The 22,134-nt window shown below is 39.1% G+C and overlaps 2 protein-coding genes across 4 annotated transcripts in view; one reads left to right on the forward strand and one right to left on the reverse strand.

The window, feature by feature from the left end:
• The window catches only part of LOC141756882 (alanine--glyoxylate aminotransferase 2, mitochondrial-like), a 308,692-nt gene that overhangs the window by 54,789 nt on the left and 231,769 nt on the right, over nucleotides 1-22,134 (forward strand). The window lies entirely within an intron of this gene.
• The window catches only part of cntfr (ciliary neurotrophic factor receptor), a 269,991-nt gene that overhangs the window by 29,284 nt on the left and 218,573 nt on the right, over nucleotides 1-22,134 (reverse strand). For all 3 annotated transcript variants that reach the window (XM_074616858.1, XM_074616857.1, XM_074616856.1), the window contains 3 exons: nucleotides 15,971-16,088; nucleotides 13,528-13,694; nucleotides 3,476-3,639 (listed from right to left, as the gene is read on the reverse strand). In XM_074616858.1, coding sequence (XP_074472959.1) covers nucleotides 3,476-3,639; nucleotides 13,528-13,694; nucleotides 15,971-16,088 — 449 coding nt within the window. The remainder of the gene's footprint in view (nucleotides 1-3,475; nucleotides 3,640-13,527; nucleotides 13,695-15,970; nucleotides 16,089-22,134) is intronic.

The raw sequence follows: 22,134 nt of genomic DNA on the forward strand, positions 1-22,134 counted from the left end.
GGTTTTTCAGCTGTCATCAACTGTATTTATGTAATTTCCAAATGATGTGTTCTTACCCAATCCAAATATTGACTTAAGGTTTCCCGCCTTTCACGTTACGCACCAGTTCACATATTGATTGATTAGTGGTGAGGGCGCGAAGGGGGAACTGAGAGTGTGTGTCAGGATTAATCATCACTTTATACCACAAAGATCGGAGGCGCTATTACAACATTCTTCATTCCAACTGCTGTGTGAGTGAGAGAGATTGAATGTACACGTGTGGAGATGATAGCAGTATGTCTTCACATGTGTGATCATGTGACTAAAGGTTTGTCCATAGATCTAACATGCAGGTAGATAACTGTGGTGTATACACGTGTTTGTGAGCAATGTTTGGATAAGTAAATTTACTTCTACTGTGACTTATTGTTTTATTTCTTGTTTTTCTTTTATCATTCCATTCATTATTTTGTCTTTAAAATGACAGAAAATAATGCCACATGCAAGAAGTCGTTGTTTTGCAAAGGCACAAGTAAATCTCAAGTCTTTGCACTCAAGTCCCAAGTCAAGACTGACAAGTTCCAAGTCCTAAACTTTGAGTTTCGAGTCCTAAACATATCATGATGCACTCTTCACCAACTGTAATACCAGTCATGGTTTTCTCCTGCAACTTGATTGGATGCTTTTGGATTGGTTCAAACAAAGTGGATCCTGGGAATTACGTGTAAGATAATCAAATGCAAGTCCCGATAATATTCACCAAAAATAAAGAGTCCAGAGTTCAACAAAGAAACACCACGTTTTGGGGATTCAGCACTAAACAAAAAAGATAGAAATTCGTTTTGCTCAGTTCAGGTTTTTCCCCTACGAGTAAACCCTTTTCCCAATCAATAAAGGATCTCTCAAGGTAAATAACCCCAACATCTCCGACGCTGTCAGAGCTTCCTCCGGTACCGGGCAGTTGATCGTTTTTGTGCACACACTTTTTAAATATATATATTTTTTTTTAATCTTTGGGCTTGGGGGAAGGTATCAAGTATTTTCAAGTCAAACGGCTCAGATCTAAGTGAAGTCACGAGTCATTGGTGTTAATGTCCACATCTTGAGTCCACACCTCTGCCACATGCCTATTGCAAGGTCTCAGAGGCTGGAACAACATCTTCAGTTTGAGTATTTTGTTTGAACACTTAAAATCCTAAAAAAACAATTCAGTGGTCAATCATCTAAAACTGAGCAAATCTTCATATTTGAGGAACAAGAGCCAGCTAATCCTTGTACTTGATGAATCACTTAAAAGATTAAATCAATAATTTGAATTGCTGTAATTAATATTCTGTTGATCAATTGCAAACAATAAGCCCCCCAGTTCATCTCTGTGAAGGGCCTGAAGGCATCCTAATTAGGGGGGAGAATTAAAATCAAGGATGTCCTGAGGGCTTGCTCATCTCAAGTGCATTCACATCTTTAGTTCAGCCGCATTTGAACTAAGTGAAAACAATGCCAAATGGTGCCCAGTAATCACACTGAGGAGCCTGAGAATGGCTGGAGATTTTACTATATATTATTTAATATATATATATTAGGGCTGTCAAAGTTAACGCAATAACAACACGTTAACGCAAATTTGTTTTAACGCCATTCATTTCTTTAACGCATTAACGCAACTTTAGGTTGCAATCAGCTCAGTTTTAGAGCTAGAGTGAAGATACTGGTATCATATGAAACTAGAAAATAAGGAATCCATCGGTTCCAAGCTTGTCATACTAGCTTGTTTGCGAAGGAGGCTAAATAACGCTCCAAACTTATGTAAAATTTTGACCTCTGACCTCAAGATATGTGAATGAAAATGGGCTCTATGGGTACCCACGAGTCTCCAATAATAAATATATACATACATTTTCATAAAGCAAGCATATTTTCCCACTCCCATGTTGATAAGAGTATTAAATACTTGACAAATCTCCCTTTAAAGGTACATTTTGAAGAGATAAAAAATGTGTGATTAATTTGCAATTAATCTTGATTAACTATAGACAATCGTGCGATTAATCGATTGACAGCCCTAATATATATTATACTGAACAAATGACACAACCAATACTTAAAAATACCACCATGCAAATCTCTCACACAATAGTTCAATCCAGAGAAAGTGAGATGCTGTTTTAGTAAAAGGAAAGACATATAGGAAAGAATGATGGAAATATTGATATAGTGATGTAATGACAGAGACAGAGATACTTGTTGAAGGATACGTACAGGGATGGAAAGAGTGAGAGAAAGGCTTAAAAAGAAAATGGGTATTAGTCTATAATTCACATGTGTGCGTTTCCATGTGAGAGTCCGTAACCTAAGTTCTTGGAACAACACCTTTGCGAACCATTGACGGGCACGATAATAACGCTGCAATGTTAGACCTTAGCGGAGGGAGCTTTCATCCCAGGAATCCTATAGTGGACACATATGCTTTTACTATACGAAGCCCTGAGGGATCTGAACCCACAAGAAACAGTCAGATACAGTAACATACACCAAAGAAGCTGAGCGATTATGTCTGTCTGACTGGGGATCAAACTCAAACGGCTACAGGTTGGATCATTTCACTTCTAACTGTTCTCAGAGGCATCTCTCTGGACAAAGACTTTTTTCTTTCTCAAAAAAATATCCCTGTATTTCTTTAGTCGACTAAAAAATGTATGATAAGCTAAGATTGCTTGGCCAAATTGTTAAATCCATCCTGCTTCTAGAAAATTTGCCATTTCCTTTGGAGAAATATTTTAGCGATGAGGTGAAACTCAATCTGCAACAATGGAGGAAGGCCAGTCTTTTTTTCTTTCTGAACTCCACTTCCAGAAAAGAAACGAGACGTGCTCACCAGAGGCTTTCAAATACCACATAATGAATCATAATCTAACAGGTGTTTTTCAATGTTGACTTACAGCTTTTTTGGTAACGGAGCTGTATCTGGACAAATACTCTCGACCGTTTAGAACTCCCTTAACTTTTTGGCTTATGGCGTAGTCATTACATGTGTCGGCCAGATTTTTTTTTTTTTCGGGACAAGCTATGCAAAAAAAACTCATAAGTGAGGAGTTCCTTTTAACAATGTGTGATTAATGTCCATGTGTTCAGCTTTCACTGGAGTTCATTGTGTTGAATCATGACCTCAAAAACACAAATGCCAAACTGTAGGGGTTTTTGTGAACTCTCTCTCTCACACACACACAGTCATGTTTCCATCACTTTAGAGGACATTACATTGACTTACATTCATTTCCTGGTGACTTCTTCTAACCATAACCATAACCTAACCTTACCCTAATCCTAAACCAAGTCTTTACCGTAAAATGTGATGATTTACTTTATGGGGACATGCAAAAGGAAGGCGAGTCCCCACAATGTGACTGTGTAAACAGATTTATGTCCCCACAACATGAGTAATACAAACCCCCACACACACACACACACACACACACAGAGCAGCCCTACTCACATGCTGCCACTGCTCTCGGATGAGCGGCCGGTATCGAAGGAAGTATTTCAGAGGGAAGTTGTCAATGTCGGGCCAGGTGGCGGGGCTGTGCCAGGACACCTCCAGCCTCCGGGCGTTGAAACGGATCGGGGTCGCCGTCACTCGCTCCGGGGGGTCTGGTTTAACTGTGGGGCGTGGATAAGAACAATTAGTTAAAAGAAGGGCACCCCATCAATTTAACCCATAAAAGTTCTGCATTTCTTGCAGCAGTGTTTACCACTCTGGAACTCCTGTTTAATGCAGCGCCGACCTAACTACAATGTTCATGCTGCCAGCAGTTGATTGCTATGTTTCTCAGTGTTTTTGTAACAAATCTTGTGGCTGCATCTGCACGCAGATATTTATCCAAGCGAATATCTTTTTTTTTTTTTTGGTCTGGTCTCGATATGAGGCCCATTTGTTCTGGGAATTGAGAGAAACACGTTTTCATCCATCTTTCAGTTCAGGCAGCGGTCAGGACAGCAGGGGTCAACAAATTAGAATTTTTTGCCGCTGCCCCCGCTTTACTCGGTGCCGCCACAAAACACCACATATACAATAATGCAGGAGGAGGTTTTCCCACGATAATGTGAATATGCCTTTAGGCTGGAGAATTCAAATATTTGACAGGAAACCCTCATTATAAACTGGAGACATGGAGTTTGAAACATGAGGGAAGAGAAGGCCAAACGTAGGAAAGATACACACGATTCAACTTTTATCAGGCCATTAAATAGGCGTTATCGGTCACTATAAGCACCATAGATGTGGGTCAGTAGGGGCCTACTACGCCTACTGGATTGTAAAACTGAAAGCGAAACTTAAAAGCAACAGCTTCTAACATATTGTACAACTGAATGAAACGTTACGTTCTGAACACAAACAATAACCAAAACCACTTGTTAAGTTTAAAATAACTATGTTTCAAAAGTAAACGCTTGTGAACACAAACAAAACTGCACGTTGTTGGTTTCACACGGGATGCGAACCCCGGTCCCCTGTTTTTTTTTGTCCCATCCATCATCCCCGACCACCCCTACCTCCACCCCATAGAGTTTCAAACTGTCTATACTACAGCACCTTACGTCTGTTTCTCCTCCTGTCATAATTACTACAGTCACTAGAGGTTGCTGTCGACTTCTTTTATACCTTCTTTCGGTGATCTACCATGTGAATAGATGATAAAACCGACTAGTGGGTGTAATACTCCCCTATTGACCTGCATCTATGGTCCTTGTAGCGACCGATAACACCTATTTAATAGCCTGACAACAGTGTAATCGGCTGAATGGAAGATGCTTTTGAGTCTACTTCCAACTGTGAGAAGACGTCTCCTTCTTCTAATGACTACTATTATCATTATTGTAGTATTTCCATGAGGTCACCATAATGGAAAATAACTAGTCAGAGGGAGAATGAGGATGACATTTGTTCAGATGAAAGACAGCAGTGAGGACAAAGGCAGAGGCTGAGAATGTTTGAGGGGAACTGTTGCGAGGCAGAAGACGAGACGCCACGAGTCCCTGATGAAAAGGCATGTATAAATGTTGTGTTTCTGAATACCTGTCAACTGAGAAAAGACACACGGACAGAGAGATCGAGAAAATTCAATTCGATGCCTTTCAGAATATATTGAATGACCCGGTCTTTGTTGGATCACTCTCACTCAGGAACACACTGGCCTTCCACTTCAGCTACATGAAACCTTTTCTCAGCTAGATACACATATGGCATTACAATAGGGAATGAATAGCGGCTTTTACTACCTGCATGTCTGATAATACACAGAAAGATTTAGTACCAGAGGATGAAATCAATTTGGCTATAACACATAACAACATACATGTAGAAAGGCACGTAAACAGACAGCACGCAGGCGAATACAGACACAGATACAGAAGCAAACAGACAAGCATCTCTCTCAGTGTGACCTTCATAGAATGAATGATTAAAAATATGAAAGACCGATGGAGACGATAAGAGACAGATAAAAGCAGACCGACAGCTTTCTCCCTTGAGAAAGCGATGTTAATCTCTTTGTGACCTTCTTCAAGTAAACGTGTAAAAGAGATGAAATAGGGAAGGGAAGAAAGAAAGAGAGAAAGAAAAAGAAACGTGCACATAGGCAGAGTGAAACCAAAGTGAAGTCAGTGGAGACCAGAGAGCAGAAATTCATCCTCTTTGTCCACATCCGCTTTGTCCAACAGTACAGAAGGAAACATGTGCAAGGACAGAACAAAACGGAGAGAAATCTGTATGGGTGGGGTGTCCCAAAGGCTTTTAAAGTATTCATCTGACTTGAAACAGAGTGTGAGCTTTGTGTTGCATGAGTAATGAACACAGCCTTCTTTTGATGACCTGACCAAGCCCTATTAATACTAAAGCTGAAAGACGGAAAGGACTTAAATGATAAGTTTAAAATCCATTGAGACAATAAGTAAAGAGTCTGGGACTTTACTGACAAAAGCAGATTTCCGGAAAATAATCAGAAACATGCACAACTGGTCAGGAAGAGATTAAGGGGCGGCTCAAAGACTTTCATAAACTTAAACTAAATGTTCCAGGTAGACAGACATAAGCTTTCTTTGTCAATTTTGTTCTGCAAATTCACAATTGCCAACAACTGATAAATAAATTCTAGAAAAAAAAAATAAGGTAGTGTATGAGGTGATGTAAATACACAAAAACACCACATACAGCATATGGCAAGGCTTAGTTTAAAGTAGACAGAGCAATACCTCTTAACCACAAAGTGGTGCAAAGCGGCAAAGCGGCAAACTGGCAAAGACCACCGCAGTTGTCATCTTCACACCCACGTTATTATGTAAGTAGCAAATGTACTTGCGCTCATCTGTGCGCAAGGTGTGGTTCGGTGCATTGTTGGCGCATTGCTATCTTGAGGCAGCAGAGAGCAACAAAAATCTGGTCTATAGTCTGGCGCAGTTCTTTCTTGCTATTTAAAGGGTACATTATTCAGATAGTAAGATGCGCCTACATGCTGTAGGTGGGTTCACAATGCTTGTACACACACACTAACTGCTTGTTGCACACACACACAGGGATGTGCAGCAGCGCTTTCCTCCTCAGATAAATAGATAAATATTGAGTGTTTGCTCATTTGCAGTCAAATGGAGTTGTTGATGGGACAGAGGATTGGGAGTCGGGCGAGGTAGAGGGTCTCTTCATTCCCTTCACAAAAGGTCACGGCAACATTAATTCAGCACCCCCCCCTCAATGGACAGCGACAAAGTAAACGGAGTACCCTCCTAATCAGTAAACAGAATGTCAAACTCATCGATAACATTGACATTTGATTTCTAAATCAACATTAAAACTTTGTTTTTGCACGTCTATTCATTCAGTTTAAACCTGGTATTTCTGTACAGTTCCAGATAAAGATCAGGCTACACTAATATTATACTATTTATGGAATTAGATTCCAGTAGGGTCGTTTCCACCTCGTGTGATTTCCAATAACTCCAGAGTGTTGTAAAGTCCAAAAGACAAAATATATTGAAAAAAGATAGATATAATAATTTTCAAAATTTACAGTATGTTTTTATTTATCCAAATATTGTGCTTCAATCCATAATTGCTGGCGTTAAGCCTTTCAAAAAAAAAAAAAAATCACTTCCAATTTGCAGAATCCGCCATTTAAATAGCAATGTGCCAGGAGCAGGCACACCTGGCTTTTAAAGGGAATGGCAGATGGCTCTCTGATTGGTTTAATTCATGTGACAGCCAAAACACACCTATCATTAATTAAGAGACTAAATGCAACCCTTTGCCCCCTTGCGCCTTACTTTGCGCTCAGATTATGCGCCATTTAACTGGCAAAAGTAGAGTTGGACACGCCCTGAATGCACTTTAGACCATGCTCGTTTTAATATGGCCCTTAATGTTAAAGATGTTAAAGGATGTAGCAACATAAGAATGAAAGAAAAAAAAAAAGACATGTGATCATAAGGGTATAATTTCATGAAATCCCATTGTCCATGCTTGGCCTGAAAATGTCTGTCATGCCTCCCTTGACTCTGTTCATTCACATTTACATCCACATTACTGCGCCTCTTTCTTCCTTTCAGTCTCATGTTGCAACAGTCGCTGCAGTCCATTCTCTCTCTTTGCTGGTGATGCAAGTGAACAGGTATAGCGTAACATAAAAGTCTAATCTTTCAAACAGCTACTTGCGAGACCATTATATTCACTGTCTGCCTGAAAATGGAACAAAAGAGTGGGAGGGAGAGTGGCTAATCTTCCTTTCTAAAAAAGAAAAGGTGTTGCTTAGAGGCTGTCCTGCTGGCTAAGACTATGCAACAATCAAGCAGGAAAACAGAAGAGATCAGCAAAAGCTAAATCTGCATATAGATGTAGGCCCAGTAGTACATACTTTGAACATCTGATTGTAGTGTTTCTAAAAGCATTACCATGCATCACATAGTCCCCTCACTTAATGCCGCCAGGTGTGCCTGCATGATAAAAAAAGACATCTAAAGCTCTGTAGCCCATCTCTCTCACACTACGACAGATCTCCTTTCAAATAAATGGGCTTTTCAAAAGGAAACGAGACAAAAAAAGTCTAATCTATGAATCGTTTTACAGCAGAACAGGTGTTGAATGACAGCATCTGACAGTGCACTTGAACAAATAGTAAGAATAGGGAGAAGTAAAGTGCTTCAATCTGTAGTGAAATCTTACAAAAGTAAGTTAAAAACAGGAAAATGGAACAAAAAGGGTAAAAAAAAACAGTAGTACAGCACAACAGCTCTTCCTTACACAATGACTGTATAATTTTAAGAGTCAAAGTCTTCAAGTGTACACATCGCACACTAAATTTGATGTAACAAGATTAGTAACAGCTGGTTAGTAGCGGTCAAAGACGCATCAAACTGAAGTCCCAGGTTAAAGCCTCACTGTTGGAAGCAGACTGTAATTTAATTACGACGTAATTGCAAATAAACTCTAGGTGAAGTGTGTAAGAAGCGCTATTCTATGTGCCCAAGCATTTTGTGGGATAGCTCATTTTACTGATTAATATGTAAAGGATGGCAGTGGTGGAGCACAAGAAACTCAATTACTGAATTGGATTCCTCATCGACTCATTAAAACAAAATTACCCCAAATCTCCCGCTCCCATAATTAAATGAGAAGAAATGGTAAGTTCGAAATTCGCATGGCTGCTGTCTTATTTGTTCAAAGCTACAGCAGGCAAAGAGAATAAATATGAATTTTAAAAAAGCACATCAGAAAGCTCTATGTCAGGTTTTCTCTCGTTCAAAAGAAATTATAAATTACAGTCATACTGCATATCTTGAAAACTCAAACCACAGGGACTCGTACCATGCCCGTAATATGACTACACTTTTAAACCTCTTCCCGACTCAACTACAACGGGGACACAACACCCTGATCTCTACCTTGTGGTGTTTAATAATTTGAAGGAGATCTGTGCCTTTGGGATTTTTAGTTGGAAACTGCAACGGGAAGAAATCCGCTGCTGTCACAGAGACAGTTGGACTTTTTACATTCTGTGCATGATTCGTAATTAGTGCAGCTCTTCGTAAATATGCCTCTAAAACTCTGCCAGCTCTAGTTGTGCTTTTTTTCGTAGCCAATGCTGATCTCTGACCTCGCTTGTGGAGAGAGCTGAGTCTGCTGGAATCAGAAAAATATCACGACAAAATTATTATTTTTTTGGCTAAACAATTAGCCTTGAATAACAAATCAGCTTGTCACTGTAGTCTGGGCATGGATGGATTACTGAACGGGCCTGTCAGGGACTACAAAAAGATGTAAATCAACTACAAATAGACATAAAACAACCACAAATACACAAAAAGACCACAAAGAGACACAAAACAACTACAGAAAGACACAACAAAACTACAAAGAGACACAAAATGACCACAAAGAGACACAAAACAACTACAGAAAGACACAAAAAACTACAAAGAGACACAAAATGACCACAAAGAGACACAAAACAACTACAAAGAGATACAAAATCACTACAAAGACACAAAAGGACTACAAGGAGACACAAAACAACTACAAAGAGACACAAAATGACTACAAATGAATGCCAAATGACTAAAAAGAGATACAAAACGATTACAAAGACACAGAACAACTACAAAGAGATACAAAACAACTAGACACAAAACGACTACAAAGAGACACAAAACTACTACAAAGAGACACAAAATGGCCACAAAGAGACACAAAATGTCCACAAAGAGACACAAAACAACTACAAATGGATGCAAAATGACTACAAACAGATACAAAACAACTACAAAGAGACACAAAAAAATTACAGAGACACGAAACAACCACAAAGAGGCACAAGACGACTACAAAAAGAGACACGGAACAGCTACGAAGAGACACAGAACAACTACAAAAAGACACAAGACGACTACCAAGAGACACAGAACAGATACGGAGAGACACAAAGCAACTACAAAGAGACAATCCGCTCATGAGTCTGGGCTACTCATTTGGTAATGTCAGAGGAAATAAAAATGAGACAGCTACTGTAAATAGGTGTTATTATTAGTATCAGTAGTATTTTGAACTGGCTATCATCAAGCTTCTTCTGACTGAAGTCTACATTTTCTGGCTACTCCTGGTAACCACAAATGAAACCTGAATATAAGAACTCTTTTTTTAACTATTAATTGAAAGGGTGAAAGTGACAGATGATTTAATGGTGCCATTGAAAAGCTACTGCAGCTACATTCCCCCTTTGAAATTAGGTTACAGTATATTCATTTTAATCACAATGAATTAATAATGTCGTACTTAATCATGCTCAGGTGGGCTCATGTCAGAGTTGATAAAAAAAAAAAAAATCTGTGTAGGTAAAAAGGCTTTAACTTTTGAAGTCTTTACACTTAGACAAGATCAGTCGGCATTTGATCATCTTGGCACCGGAAAGCTTTAAGTTATCATTTGATGAGTCTGGAGCTTCCTTGAGGGTTCTCTTTGTAACTGTACCCACATCGTGCATATGTGAGGACACACACACACACACACACACACGCACACACACACGGACACACACACACAATCTCATCTAATTTCATCCCAGCTTTGGTTGGATGAACAAGGACAGTTGAGAATCGTCTTACTCCCACTCAGAATTCAGAAGTGCACCAGGAAGCATGAAATTGTTTTATTTATTTACGATCTGCCTCGTTGTCCCTGATAATGAATGTGGCTTACAACTTTAGAATGGCGTGAGAAAGACTTTTAACAATGCGGGAACACGGAGGAGATGAGGGGAGGAGAGAGCGAGGAGGGGTGAGAGAAGGCAAACACTGCTAAAAAAAAAAAAAAGAAAAAAAGAAGACGAACACAGCAAAAGGAGAGGGCAAGACCACATCCACACTAATTTTGATAAATTCGAAAACGTTTTGGCCTCTCAACTCGCATTTTCTGTAATGAAAAACATATCTAAGGCTGTTGCAAAATGCTGCTCTTGTGTTCAAGTGTGGATGAAAAAAAAAAGTTTCTGTCGCTTCCGACTCTCTTTGTGATCAATCACAACAGCTGTATTGTGTTATCAGTTATACCAAAACAAAAAGCGAGCGATCGTGTAGAGCATTGCAGCCAAAGGAAGCAAGCTTTAGCCTATTAAGACCATAGTTCATAAAGTCTAACCACATCACGATCACTGGATCGGATATCAGAAGAAAAACTAAATCCGGATCGAACTGGACCGACTCATTTTACGAGATGTGAAAACTCTGTGCGCGAACGTACTTTGGAGAGAGAAAGACAGACAGACAGACAGACAGACAGCAGCAGTAGATGATGGAGAGGTAAACAGTGCATGCACTACACTACATTAACTGTACCTGAAAAGTGTGTGCATGTGAGTGAAAGAAAACCCTTTTAATATTTAAATATGGAGGAGAGCTGGAAGAAAAACTCTAGCTACAAGTAAAAGTCCTGCATTCAAAATATTAGGCTACTCAAGTCAAAGTATATAATTATTAGCATCAAAATATACTTAAAGTTTCAAAAGTAAAAGTACTCATTATGCAGAATAATATATATTATTGTATTCAAATTATTGATACAATAAAGTGTTCATCACTTTAATGTTGCAGCTGGTAAATGTGGAGGTAATTTGAATGACTTTATATACTGCTGGGTAGTTTAATCTATAATAATACATTATCATTTATTAGTGCATTATATTTTGTATTAATAACCTGAATCTGCAAAGTAAATAAAGTTTTAAAATTTATCAAACTTAGTTGTTTAAGAGAGGGAAAAAGATGGTATCGGATTGGTCGCGGTATCGGCAGATACTCAAGGTCGCGGTATCGGTATTGGACATTAAAAAATGGTATCGAGCAATCTGTAGTGGTGGTAACACACTGTTTTATTGTTTTTGCTAGCTGCAATTTAACTCAAAGAAGAAAAGAAGAAGACATTTTAGTCTTTCTTAGGGCTTAAAAGCAAACTTTCAGAAGACGTTTGTCACACAAATGGCATTTTCACAGGTATCTGAGCAGAATTTGGCTGATGATAGGGAGGGAGGAAGAAGGAAAGAAATAGGAGGGAACAAAGGAAGAAGAAGAAGTACAAAGTCACAAGAAGGGCATGCGGGAATAAAAGAAGAAGTGGAGGGAAAGAAAAGAGCAGTGGGGTGTTTTGCTATCACCAATAGTTGAGGGATATTTCCTCAGCCAAGGACGCTAATCCGGCTAGCATTAGTATTTTCATGAGTCCTGTGTCCGGGGCTTGGCAGAGCATGTCACTGCCTCATTTGGTTACTTATGTACACACACACACACACACACACTCTCTCTCTCTCTCTCTCTCTTTTTCAATACCTCACCCTCTCGGCCGACACACACACACACACACAATCGCTCGCAGCCCCACTGGTGTCTGTGTGTGTTTATGCGTCATGCACACCCATATCGCGCTCTGAGCAATACAACAGAGCCGAGGACTGCTGGCAGCACTTCCCTTATCTATTAAAGCACTTCTCATTCCTTCTTTAAAATGAATTTTCTCCTCTTCACTGCTTTCCAGCCTGAGTCGCTTATGAATTCTAAGAGTCTCGCTGTTATTATGTAGCCTTCTGCAGCCTAAGTGAACAAAAAAACTTCACAATCCAAATTGCATTTTTTTTTTTTTTTTAAACTACTTACCGCATGACCATGACGGTTGTAATTTAAAAAAATAGCCAAGGACGAACTAACTTTTTCTGGTTAATTCTTACATTAAATATGACTAAAATGTGCTTACATGGCAAGCTGGTGTTTGGACTTATCAGGCACTTTTCAGGGGAGAAACCAGACCTTTGATTTGTGACTGTCACATCCCGTCCAAGACTCAATTAAATACTGTCTGCTGCAGAAAAGGTTCAGAGGTAGCGTGTTTATTATCCAGTGCCTTTGGTAATGACAGGGGTGCACAGTCAGTGGGTTTCTCGCTAATGGACTATGCTGTTGGTTGAAGCAAAAAAAAAAAAAGAAAAAAGCTGTGCACTCTCCTTTCAGCTGAGTGACATTTATTTGGCCGATGAAATTCCAATTTTCTTTGTCTCTCTGGCACCGAGCATAACTGTGTGCGCAACAAATCTCCGAAGGGAACCAGAAGTCAATGAAATCAGTCATCTGTGGTCAAACAAAATGCATTAACATTGCTCAAGGGTTGGCATCTTCAAAGAGATGCCTCAACACTCTGCGTTTTAGTCCTTAATTCTGTTGCCAAATATTTGTCAATCTGCGTGGGAAAAGGGATCTTAGATTTGTCCGTGAACTTTAGAAAAAGGGAATCGTTTGTTAACTAAAAAGCGTTAATATTCTGCTGCCTGAATCAGTTGAGCAGGAACTATGTCTAGAATTTTCAAAATGTCAGTGTGCTCCCTTTGAACCTTTGGAGCTCAGAAACTCCATGTAATACCTTTTCAGAAAACACGAGTGATTCACCGTGTACGTGCATCATTTTGTATAAAATTTGGTCACAAACGTCTAATACGACGTAATAACACATTACATCGATCTTACCTATATTGGCCTCTTCGAAAATAATGGAGGCCGTGGACTTCCCCAAGGCATTGACTGACGTCACGGTCACTTTGTAGGGGAAGCTGGAGAAGACCTCAGGAAAACGCACACGGCAGCGGTTCTTGTGGTCCGGATCTTTCTGCACCTCCAGTGAACGCTGGTTGTGTCTGGAGAGGAGAGGGAAACAAGGACAGGTGTTAGAAAGACAGAGGGTGGTTTACTTCCAACGTAGAAGGAGAATAGGAAACCGGTTAACCTCTTAACACTGATATATGAAACTAGAAAGCAACCAACCATGTCATGCTAGCTTGTCGGGAAGAACGCCAACAATGAATTTAAGCTATGAAAAACTGGCATGGTCAAAGGGGTCCCTTGACCTCTAAACTCAAGATATGTGAATGAAAATGGGTTCTATGGGTACCCACGAGTCTCCCCTTTACAGAAATGAATACTTTTTGATAATCACATGCAGTTTGGGGTAAAAACGATGCAGTCTAAAATGGTGTATTTGAATATTTCTGGATATTTGGGTCCCTAAACCTTTTTTGGAATTGCGTAAATTGGGTATCACTGTAAAGCTGAGACTTTTGTGGATCCAATGAGCCCAATTGTTATTGTGTTAGTCCCCATAGTAGCCATTTCTTATATTGAGACCATTTTTTGGAAACGTGATCTCACTGTATAAAATGACTTGTGGTGACCTCTAGGATAATCACAGCCTCATGAAACTTTACAACCACAAACTAAAGACCTAGAGCATTCAGGGGATGGGTGGCTTTCTTAGGTGGATTGACAAAAAGGAGTGTTTCTGAGCAGTTCCCAGAACTGAAGTGCTCGCCATCAAAATCGCTGAAAAATGTGAATTTCCTACAGAAATCTCCAGATGTCAGAAGTTTTTGATACCAAATCACAGAATGGCTTTTTCTATGGTGTTCCTCAAGATCAATGTGTCTTAATGTGGTATTTTGAAGGGATTATTGATCATCTTAATCACTTCTTGCCGCAGAGTCTGGGCCTTATACATCAAAGCTGTGGACATCATTTTAATTCTAACACTAAAAACTGCTGACTATACCTCCTCAGCTTCACTTTTTGTACATTTTATTTTCTTTTAGGCCTAAATATGCCCCTGCAATTTTTTTTCCCCAAGGACAATTACAAACCTCTCCTGGATGTTTTTTTGGGGACAATTGACAAAAGCTGTTCAGAACAATGTGGAGCTGATGGCATGCTAGAAAATAAAACAGGCATCACTCGATGCACCACTTGTTGAATGGCTGATCTGGACACCAAAAACACTGACTACTCTTTCTGTCAATCTCTCTGTTGTCCTTTTCATCTATACCTCTCTGTGTCCCACTGCTCATGATTATTCAAACTGAATAATTTCGGCGTTACAACATTGATGAAGGCAGAGTCCACCTGCTGCGGTGTGAGCTGTGGGACTCTGTGATCTGGGGATATCAAAGGGACCCTGACGGAGACAGACTCGCCGGGTCTCCGTCCACACGCTATCTGAGGTCTACCTACTGTTGAAACATGCCTGGACGCCCGAGGACAGGTGGAGACAGGTGATTAACTACAGAGTGAAACCAAAATGAAAATATTTTATTCCTATAAACCCCTTCTTATAATCTCAAAATGATCTTTTTAACGGGACATTTTGGTGTTTCATTTTAAAGTTTTGCCACTAAATTCTCTAAATGTAGTGTTTTTTTCGGAGTGGTTTTAAATTGAATGATTTAATTATTTGTCAGAAATTTTTTTTAAATTGTATTCTCCATAAACAAAATATCAGAAATACAGCTTAAAGGAACAGTGTGTGGCATTTAGGAGGATCTATTTGCAGAAACTGGAATATAATATCACTACGTTTTCTTTAGTGTATAATCACCTGAAAATAAGAATTGTTGTGGTTTCGTTACCTTAGAATGAGCCGTTCATATCTACATACGGAGCGGGTCCTCTTCACCGAGCCGGCCGTCATGTTTCTACAGTAGCCCAGAACGGCTCCAGAGAGAGCCATTCATGTTTTTTGCGTCGGCCACTGTAGTTCTCCTACACGCGTGGCACTCAGCTTCAGTTGGATGCAATCTAATAATTTCGGTATATTAAAACTGTTGTTTTATTGTCGCAGTTTTGGCCACCCTTGCTATTTGTAACTATAGGATTGCCTCTTGTCCCGTCAGACTTTGTTATTGCAATGTTGTCGTGTTCCTGGATCCCAGAAATTACTCTGGTGAGTACAACGATACCGTAACTGATAACGATTTCCAAAATGACAAAAATAAGCCATGCATTCTAATAAAACTGAAACTATCCTTTAATTCAAGTCACTTAATGTAGGCTAGGTCTTTGCATATCATACCAACATACACTGTAGAGATGACTTAAACATGCAAATCAACAAGTTGCACCCAGAACACAAAACAAATGCACTTACTGTACGTCCACTTCAAAGGTAGTGGGGATGTACGTCGGGTACTGCTGGTGCCAGCTGCAGTAGAAGCCTTTAGGGTAGGTGTTGGATCGACAGGTGACTGTGGGCTCCCGAGGGGGAACTACAGAAAACAAGAGAGAGAGGGCAAGACAGTTAACTAATATGTAGAGTACAGTATGCAATTAAGAAGAGAGACATACCTGAAAGGTATCAGAGTAACATAGATCACATTAATCATACGCAAAGCAGCTCCGCCTAATTACACATTTCCTTATTGAATAATTCATTCTTGATCAAATATTTCATTACAAACGTCACTGCTACTCACGTTAAATGAAGTGGCGTCTCTGGCTATGTTTTTATTAGATGTGCTTTTAATTTGTTTAGTCGTGATTGCTGGTGTTTTTCTTTAATTCTTCTTTTATCTTATTATAACAAATACATTAAAGTTAGATCCAGAGAGAGGGAGTAATTAAGGTCGCTTATGTACGTGCAGACTTAAACTCCTTTTAGGTTTTACAGTATCACTTATATTTTCTATAAACCTCAAGCAAATCTGAAAGTGTTGAATCTGATATATTGAGTCAATCTGAGTCAATAGAGGATCTTGTTACCAAAATGTCAGGTCAGGTTCAAGGTCAGATTTAATTCAATGTATCAGACATGTATGATGTATCTGCAGTAGATATCTGCTTCCTCATATTGTAATTTAATGATTGCAGCAGTGTTGCGCATTGTAACGAGGGCTGTTACAATTAAAATATTTAATTGTGATTGATCGCGTGATTGTCCATAGTTAATCGTGATTAATCGCAAATTAATCCGACATTTTTTATCTGTTCAAAATGTGCCATAAAGGGAGATTTGTCAAGTATTTCATACTCTTAACAACATGGAAGTGGACAAATATGCTTTCTTTATACAAATGTATGTATATATTTATTAATGAAAATCAATTAACAACACAAAACAATGACAAATATTGTCCAGAAACCCTCACAGGTACTGCATTTAGCATAAAAAACATGCTCAAATCGTAACATGGCAAACTAAAGCTCAACAGGCAACAGCAGCTGTCATTTTGCTGACTTGACTATGACTTGCCCCAAACTGCATGTGATTATCATAAAGTGGGCATGTCTGTAAAGGGGAGACTCGTTGGTACCCACAGAACCAATTTTCATTCACATATCTTGAGATCAGAGGTCAAGGGACCCCTTTGAAAATGGCCATGCTAGTTTTTCCTTGCCAAAATGTTGCCTAAATTTGGAGCGTTATTTAGCCTCCTTTACGAAAAGCTAGTTTATCATGGTTGGTACCAATGGATTCCTTAGGTTTTTTAGTTTAATATGATGCCAGTGTCTTCACTAAGCTTTAAACGGAGCCCAATACAACCTAAACATCACAAGTTGTGTTAATGCTTTAAAGGAATTATTGGCGTTAAAACAAATTTACGTTAACGCGTTATCTTTGACAGCCCTAGTCCTAACGTTGGATGTAAAAGAAAAAGTGAACTGAACACCTAGTAGTGGGAATATGTGTGACCCAGGACACGCTATCGATGAGACAATTCAATCTAATTTCAATGATTTCAGAAAATGTATAAAGCAGAAGGTGATGGAGAACAGATCAGGAGAAATTGGAGAGACAGAGGAAGGGGAAAAAAAGCAAAGAAGCTGGGAGGGAGCGAGGGAAGGAAGGAGGGAGGGGAGACGCTGAGTGGAGAAAGGAAGGATATTGGAGTGGTAGAGCAAAAGAAGAATACAAGAGGTTGGCCAGAAGAAGTGATGTTACGCCAACTCTGGCCTCCTCCAAGATTAGGGTCTTTTCTTCACGGCTAGTCAACCGCGCACTCGTCTACCACTCCCCCTTTCTCCCCTCAGCTTCTTACCCTTTCACCCTTGTTATCTCTACTGCATGGAGCATACAGTGGGTGTACAGTGGGGCATCGCAAAAACACAGTTCTATATGCTATTTTTTTACTTATAAATCATTTTCCACCCCTGATGTGTTTTCTGTTCTTTTGTCATTCCAAACATTGTGTTTCATTGGTTGGGATTGCTGCAGTATATCACTCTGACAATACATGGGGCTGGCCTTGGACTTGCTTTATTAAATATCGGATATCAGCCAGTCAGTAACACATACTCCTGATAAGATAGGTCGGCCGATAACAGCTACATTCACACAGCTTAATTCCTCATTTATAGTCAGTAATGTACACCAGAGTTGAATGGGTGGGATGGTTCATCCTGTCTTTAAGAGCCACTAACCCATTGAGTGTGGACATGGGAAAAGCTGCATGAGCTGCCCAGTCGAGCAGGATCTCTCTCCCCTGTGGGAAAAACGATAGCTCCCAATGTTTTTGCAGAACAGGGCTTTCAGGGTGTGTCCAGAAAAAAAAAAAGATAATAATTATACAGAACAATGTTAAAAAAAAGGGATCTTCACCTACTTTAAACAGCATGGAGAGAAATGGAATATTTCAAATAACTTTTTCCAGCTATTTCCAGTAGGGACAATGGAGATTTCTAAATTGTATTCTGAATGTTTTTTCAGCAATGTCCTGAATGTTGATCTGGATCGAGATTAAATGATATATAAAACTTTTGCACAAAGTAAAGTAAAAGTACACAGAGTGTGTATAAGTTATTGGCCCCAAATTGGAAAATAAACTGATAAGATAAAGGATAAGAATTGTACATCGTACCATGTGTATTTTATTTTCCTTTATTTAGAGCATCTATTCGGAGTGCATTATAGCTTTCTGAATACTATAAACCATCTTTATAAATAAATTAAGCATGTCAAAGTTAACGTATTATAACGTGTTAACGCAAATTTGTTTTAACGCCACTAATTTCTTTAATGAATTAATGCAACTTGCGATGTTGAGGGTGTAGCTGTAGTTGCCTGTTGGGCTTGAGTTTGCTATGTTATGATTTGAGCATATTTTTTATGCTAAATGCAGTGTCTGTGAGGGTTTCTGGACAATATTTGTCATTGTTTTGTGTTGTTAATAGATTTCCAAAAAGAAATATGTACATATGTTTGCATAAAGCAAGCATATTTGTCCACTTCCATGTTGATAAGAGTATTAAATACTTGACAAATCTCCCTTTAAGATACATTTTGAACAGACAAAAATAGTGCGATTAATTGCGATTACGTATTTTTATTGATTGACAGCCCTAAAATAAATACATTCATTAAAAATATTCCAAAGGAAAAAATTCAAAATATATATATTACTTAACCTTTGGCTAAAAAGATGAGTATCATTGGTTTCGTCATCATTTAGATTAGAATATACAGTAAGTGTGCTAGTGAGTTAATAGTAAGTAATTAATAGTAATAGTTAATAAGTAATGTTACTCGGCTAGATCACCATGAGCACCTGATAGCCAATAAGAAACAAGTATTTTGTGGCAAAAAGAAGCAAGAGGCAAAGTTTCTCAGTGTTGCAAAAACAAACTAGTGGAGGAAAACAGAGTGGAAAGGCACAGTCACAGAAAGCAGATGCCTGAATTTCCACTATATCTCAAGTATTTCTCTCTTCACTAATGATTATTAAGGTGATTCATTTGCAGCCAGTTTCGGCGACATCCTGCAATGCTTTGTGGTTTCATCACTTAGGAAGTGTGGTGCGGTTCCTTATTGTTTTATCTGTCAGCTTACTCTCGGATGCTGAAACAATCAATAATGTTTTTCTTGATGAAAAACATAATTATGAGTAATCCTATGTTTTGTATTTATGATTATGACTCAATAAAACAATACAAAACATTTCCACATATTGTAGCAGCATCCTGTCTAATTAGTTTGTAATTGCGATATCGAAACATCTTTTGCAACATCCCTCAAGGTGTATTTGGCCAAACCCAGACACACGCGCCCACAAGCAAGAGGTATAGGCTTGATTGGCTGCTATGGGGTCAATTCAGAGTCAGCGCACAATCAGCTGTGTTTAAGCGGTCACCACGGCAACTAATTAGCCTGTCAATAATGTCAACGATGAGGTGCCGGGCACGACGTCCAATCACACTCAATTAATCATTGAGACTAATTGGGGCCATCTTAATCAATTGGCTCCTCATCTGAGAGCTACAGTCAAAGTCATACATACACACAATGTCAAACACAAACATACCCCCACAAACACAAACAAACAATGAGAGCTGCCGGGATTCCTATCGGCTTTTTAGAATTAGCCATAATCAATCAAACCAGCTTATGAAGAACTTGGAGAAGTTACAATTCCGACGATAAAATGCCGGTTTTAAAGAGAAAAAAGCAGCAGAGGAAAGGTTAAAAAACAAAAAACAAAGGGGAAAATGGTGAAGGAATTCAGACGTGAAGAGGATGAGCATAAGTGTGTGTTCACGCAAGCCGTGTTTGGAGTGGTTTATTTGCACTCTGGAGTGTTTGCTCCTTTAATTTAGTTCATTTTGCCAGACATGAGTGGCGTCAATCAAACTGCCGCTGAGACACCTAGAAGGGCAGTTCATGCTGTAGGGCTCCTCCGAGGGGACTGAGCTGTGTGCTTTGTTAGGAAGGAGAACGTGATCTGAAAAATCAATACCAAATGACCCCCTCATAATAACACAAGGGTTTATGCGTACAATGAGACAGATGTTGACGTCTAAATGCCAGCTGTTCATCATGGTTTAAAAGCCAAGCATACCAGAGAGAAAGAAGCAAGGACAAATCAAAAACGGGGCTGATGCAAGTTACTAAAACTTTGACAAATGAAAGCAACTTGCAAAGTTGATTTAAGTTAACAAATAAATAAGTAAATAAGTGCGTATATGGTCAGTTTTAACCTTAAACTTTTAAACTTTCGAGATATGCATCCGATTAGGCTGTTATCAGGCTGGTAAAGGTGCATTATAGCACTTTATAAGCGAGATATAGATGTGGGTCAGTAGGGGCCTACTACACCTACTATGTTGTAAAAGTGAAAGCGAAACCTAAAAGCAACACGTTGTTAAACTGCTTGAATGGGTATGTTTTGAACACAAAACAGTTTCTTCAGGTTTAGGCAACAAAACCACTTGGTTAAGTTTAGGGAAAAACATTGTTTTCTGGCTAAAAATAACTACGTTTCAAAAGTGAAAGTGAAACTAAACACAAATACAACTACACACGGGATGCACTGTGTTTTGTGTCCCATCCATCGCCCCCAACCACCACCCCATATGGAGTTTCACGCTGTCTATACTACAGCACCTGACTTCCACTTCTGCTCCTGTCATAATAACTACGTTCGCTGTCGTCTTCTTATATTCCTTCTTTTGGTGATCGTCCATGTGAATAGATGATAAAACCTACTAGTGGGTGTAGCAGGCCCCTTCTGACTAGGGCTGTCAAAATTGGCCAACAATGACGTTCAAATATTCATTCTAAAAAAAACACATAGGTTCGAACTATTCAAATAACTATTTTTGCGCATTATGTCCATTGACAGTGTCCTTACGTTTTTTTTTTTTTTCCAAAATCAAATACAAATTTTCATATTCGAATATCTGTTTTTATTTACTATTCAAATATATATTTGAATTTAGGATATTCGTTGACAGCCCTACTTCTGACCCACATCTATGGGGCTTATAACCACTGATAACGCCCATTCAATGGCCTGATAACAGTCTAATCGGCTGAGAGATGAGGCTTTCTTTTCTTTCTTTCTTTATTTGCTTCAATGTGGTTGGACTGCAAGATCAAGTGTAACTTAAGTGGCTTGGTGGTGCCAGAGGGAAGAAAAGAGGGAAATTAGGGCAGGATGGTATAAGAGGAGGAGAGGAACTGGGATAAGAGAAGAAAAGAGAAAAAAAAAAGTAAGGGACATACATGAAAAATGGAAAAGACAGCATTCTTTCATCAGACTTTACTAATATAACCTTGACACACTCTCAGACACACAACATGAACGTATGCACATGCCCAAAAAAAGCTGCCGCTCTTTCGCATCAGTGACAAATAAAACATCAAAAGCTTTCGTTGCATCTGATGAAAATAGAGGTTGAACCAGTAAAGAGAATACAGAACAAGAGATAATGTACCTGTAGACAAAACAGAGAACAAAGACAGCATGAATATGAAAGTACATAAAACAATAGTTCTAATTAAAATGACATTCATTGGTGAACCACCCCAACCTTGAATCG

The sequence above is a fragment of the Sebastes fasciatus genome, chromosome 19 (genome assembly GCF_043250625.1).
Source record: "Sebastes fasciatus isolate fSebFas1 chromosome 19, fSebFas1.pri, whole genome shotgun sequence".
NCBI lineage: Eukaryota > Metazoa > Chordata > Actinopteri > Perciformes > Sebastidae > Sebastes > Sebastes fasciatus.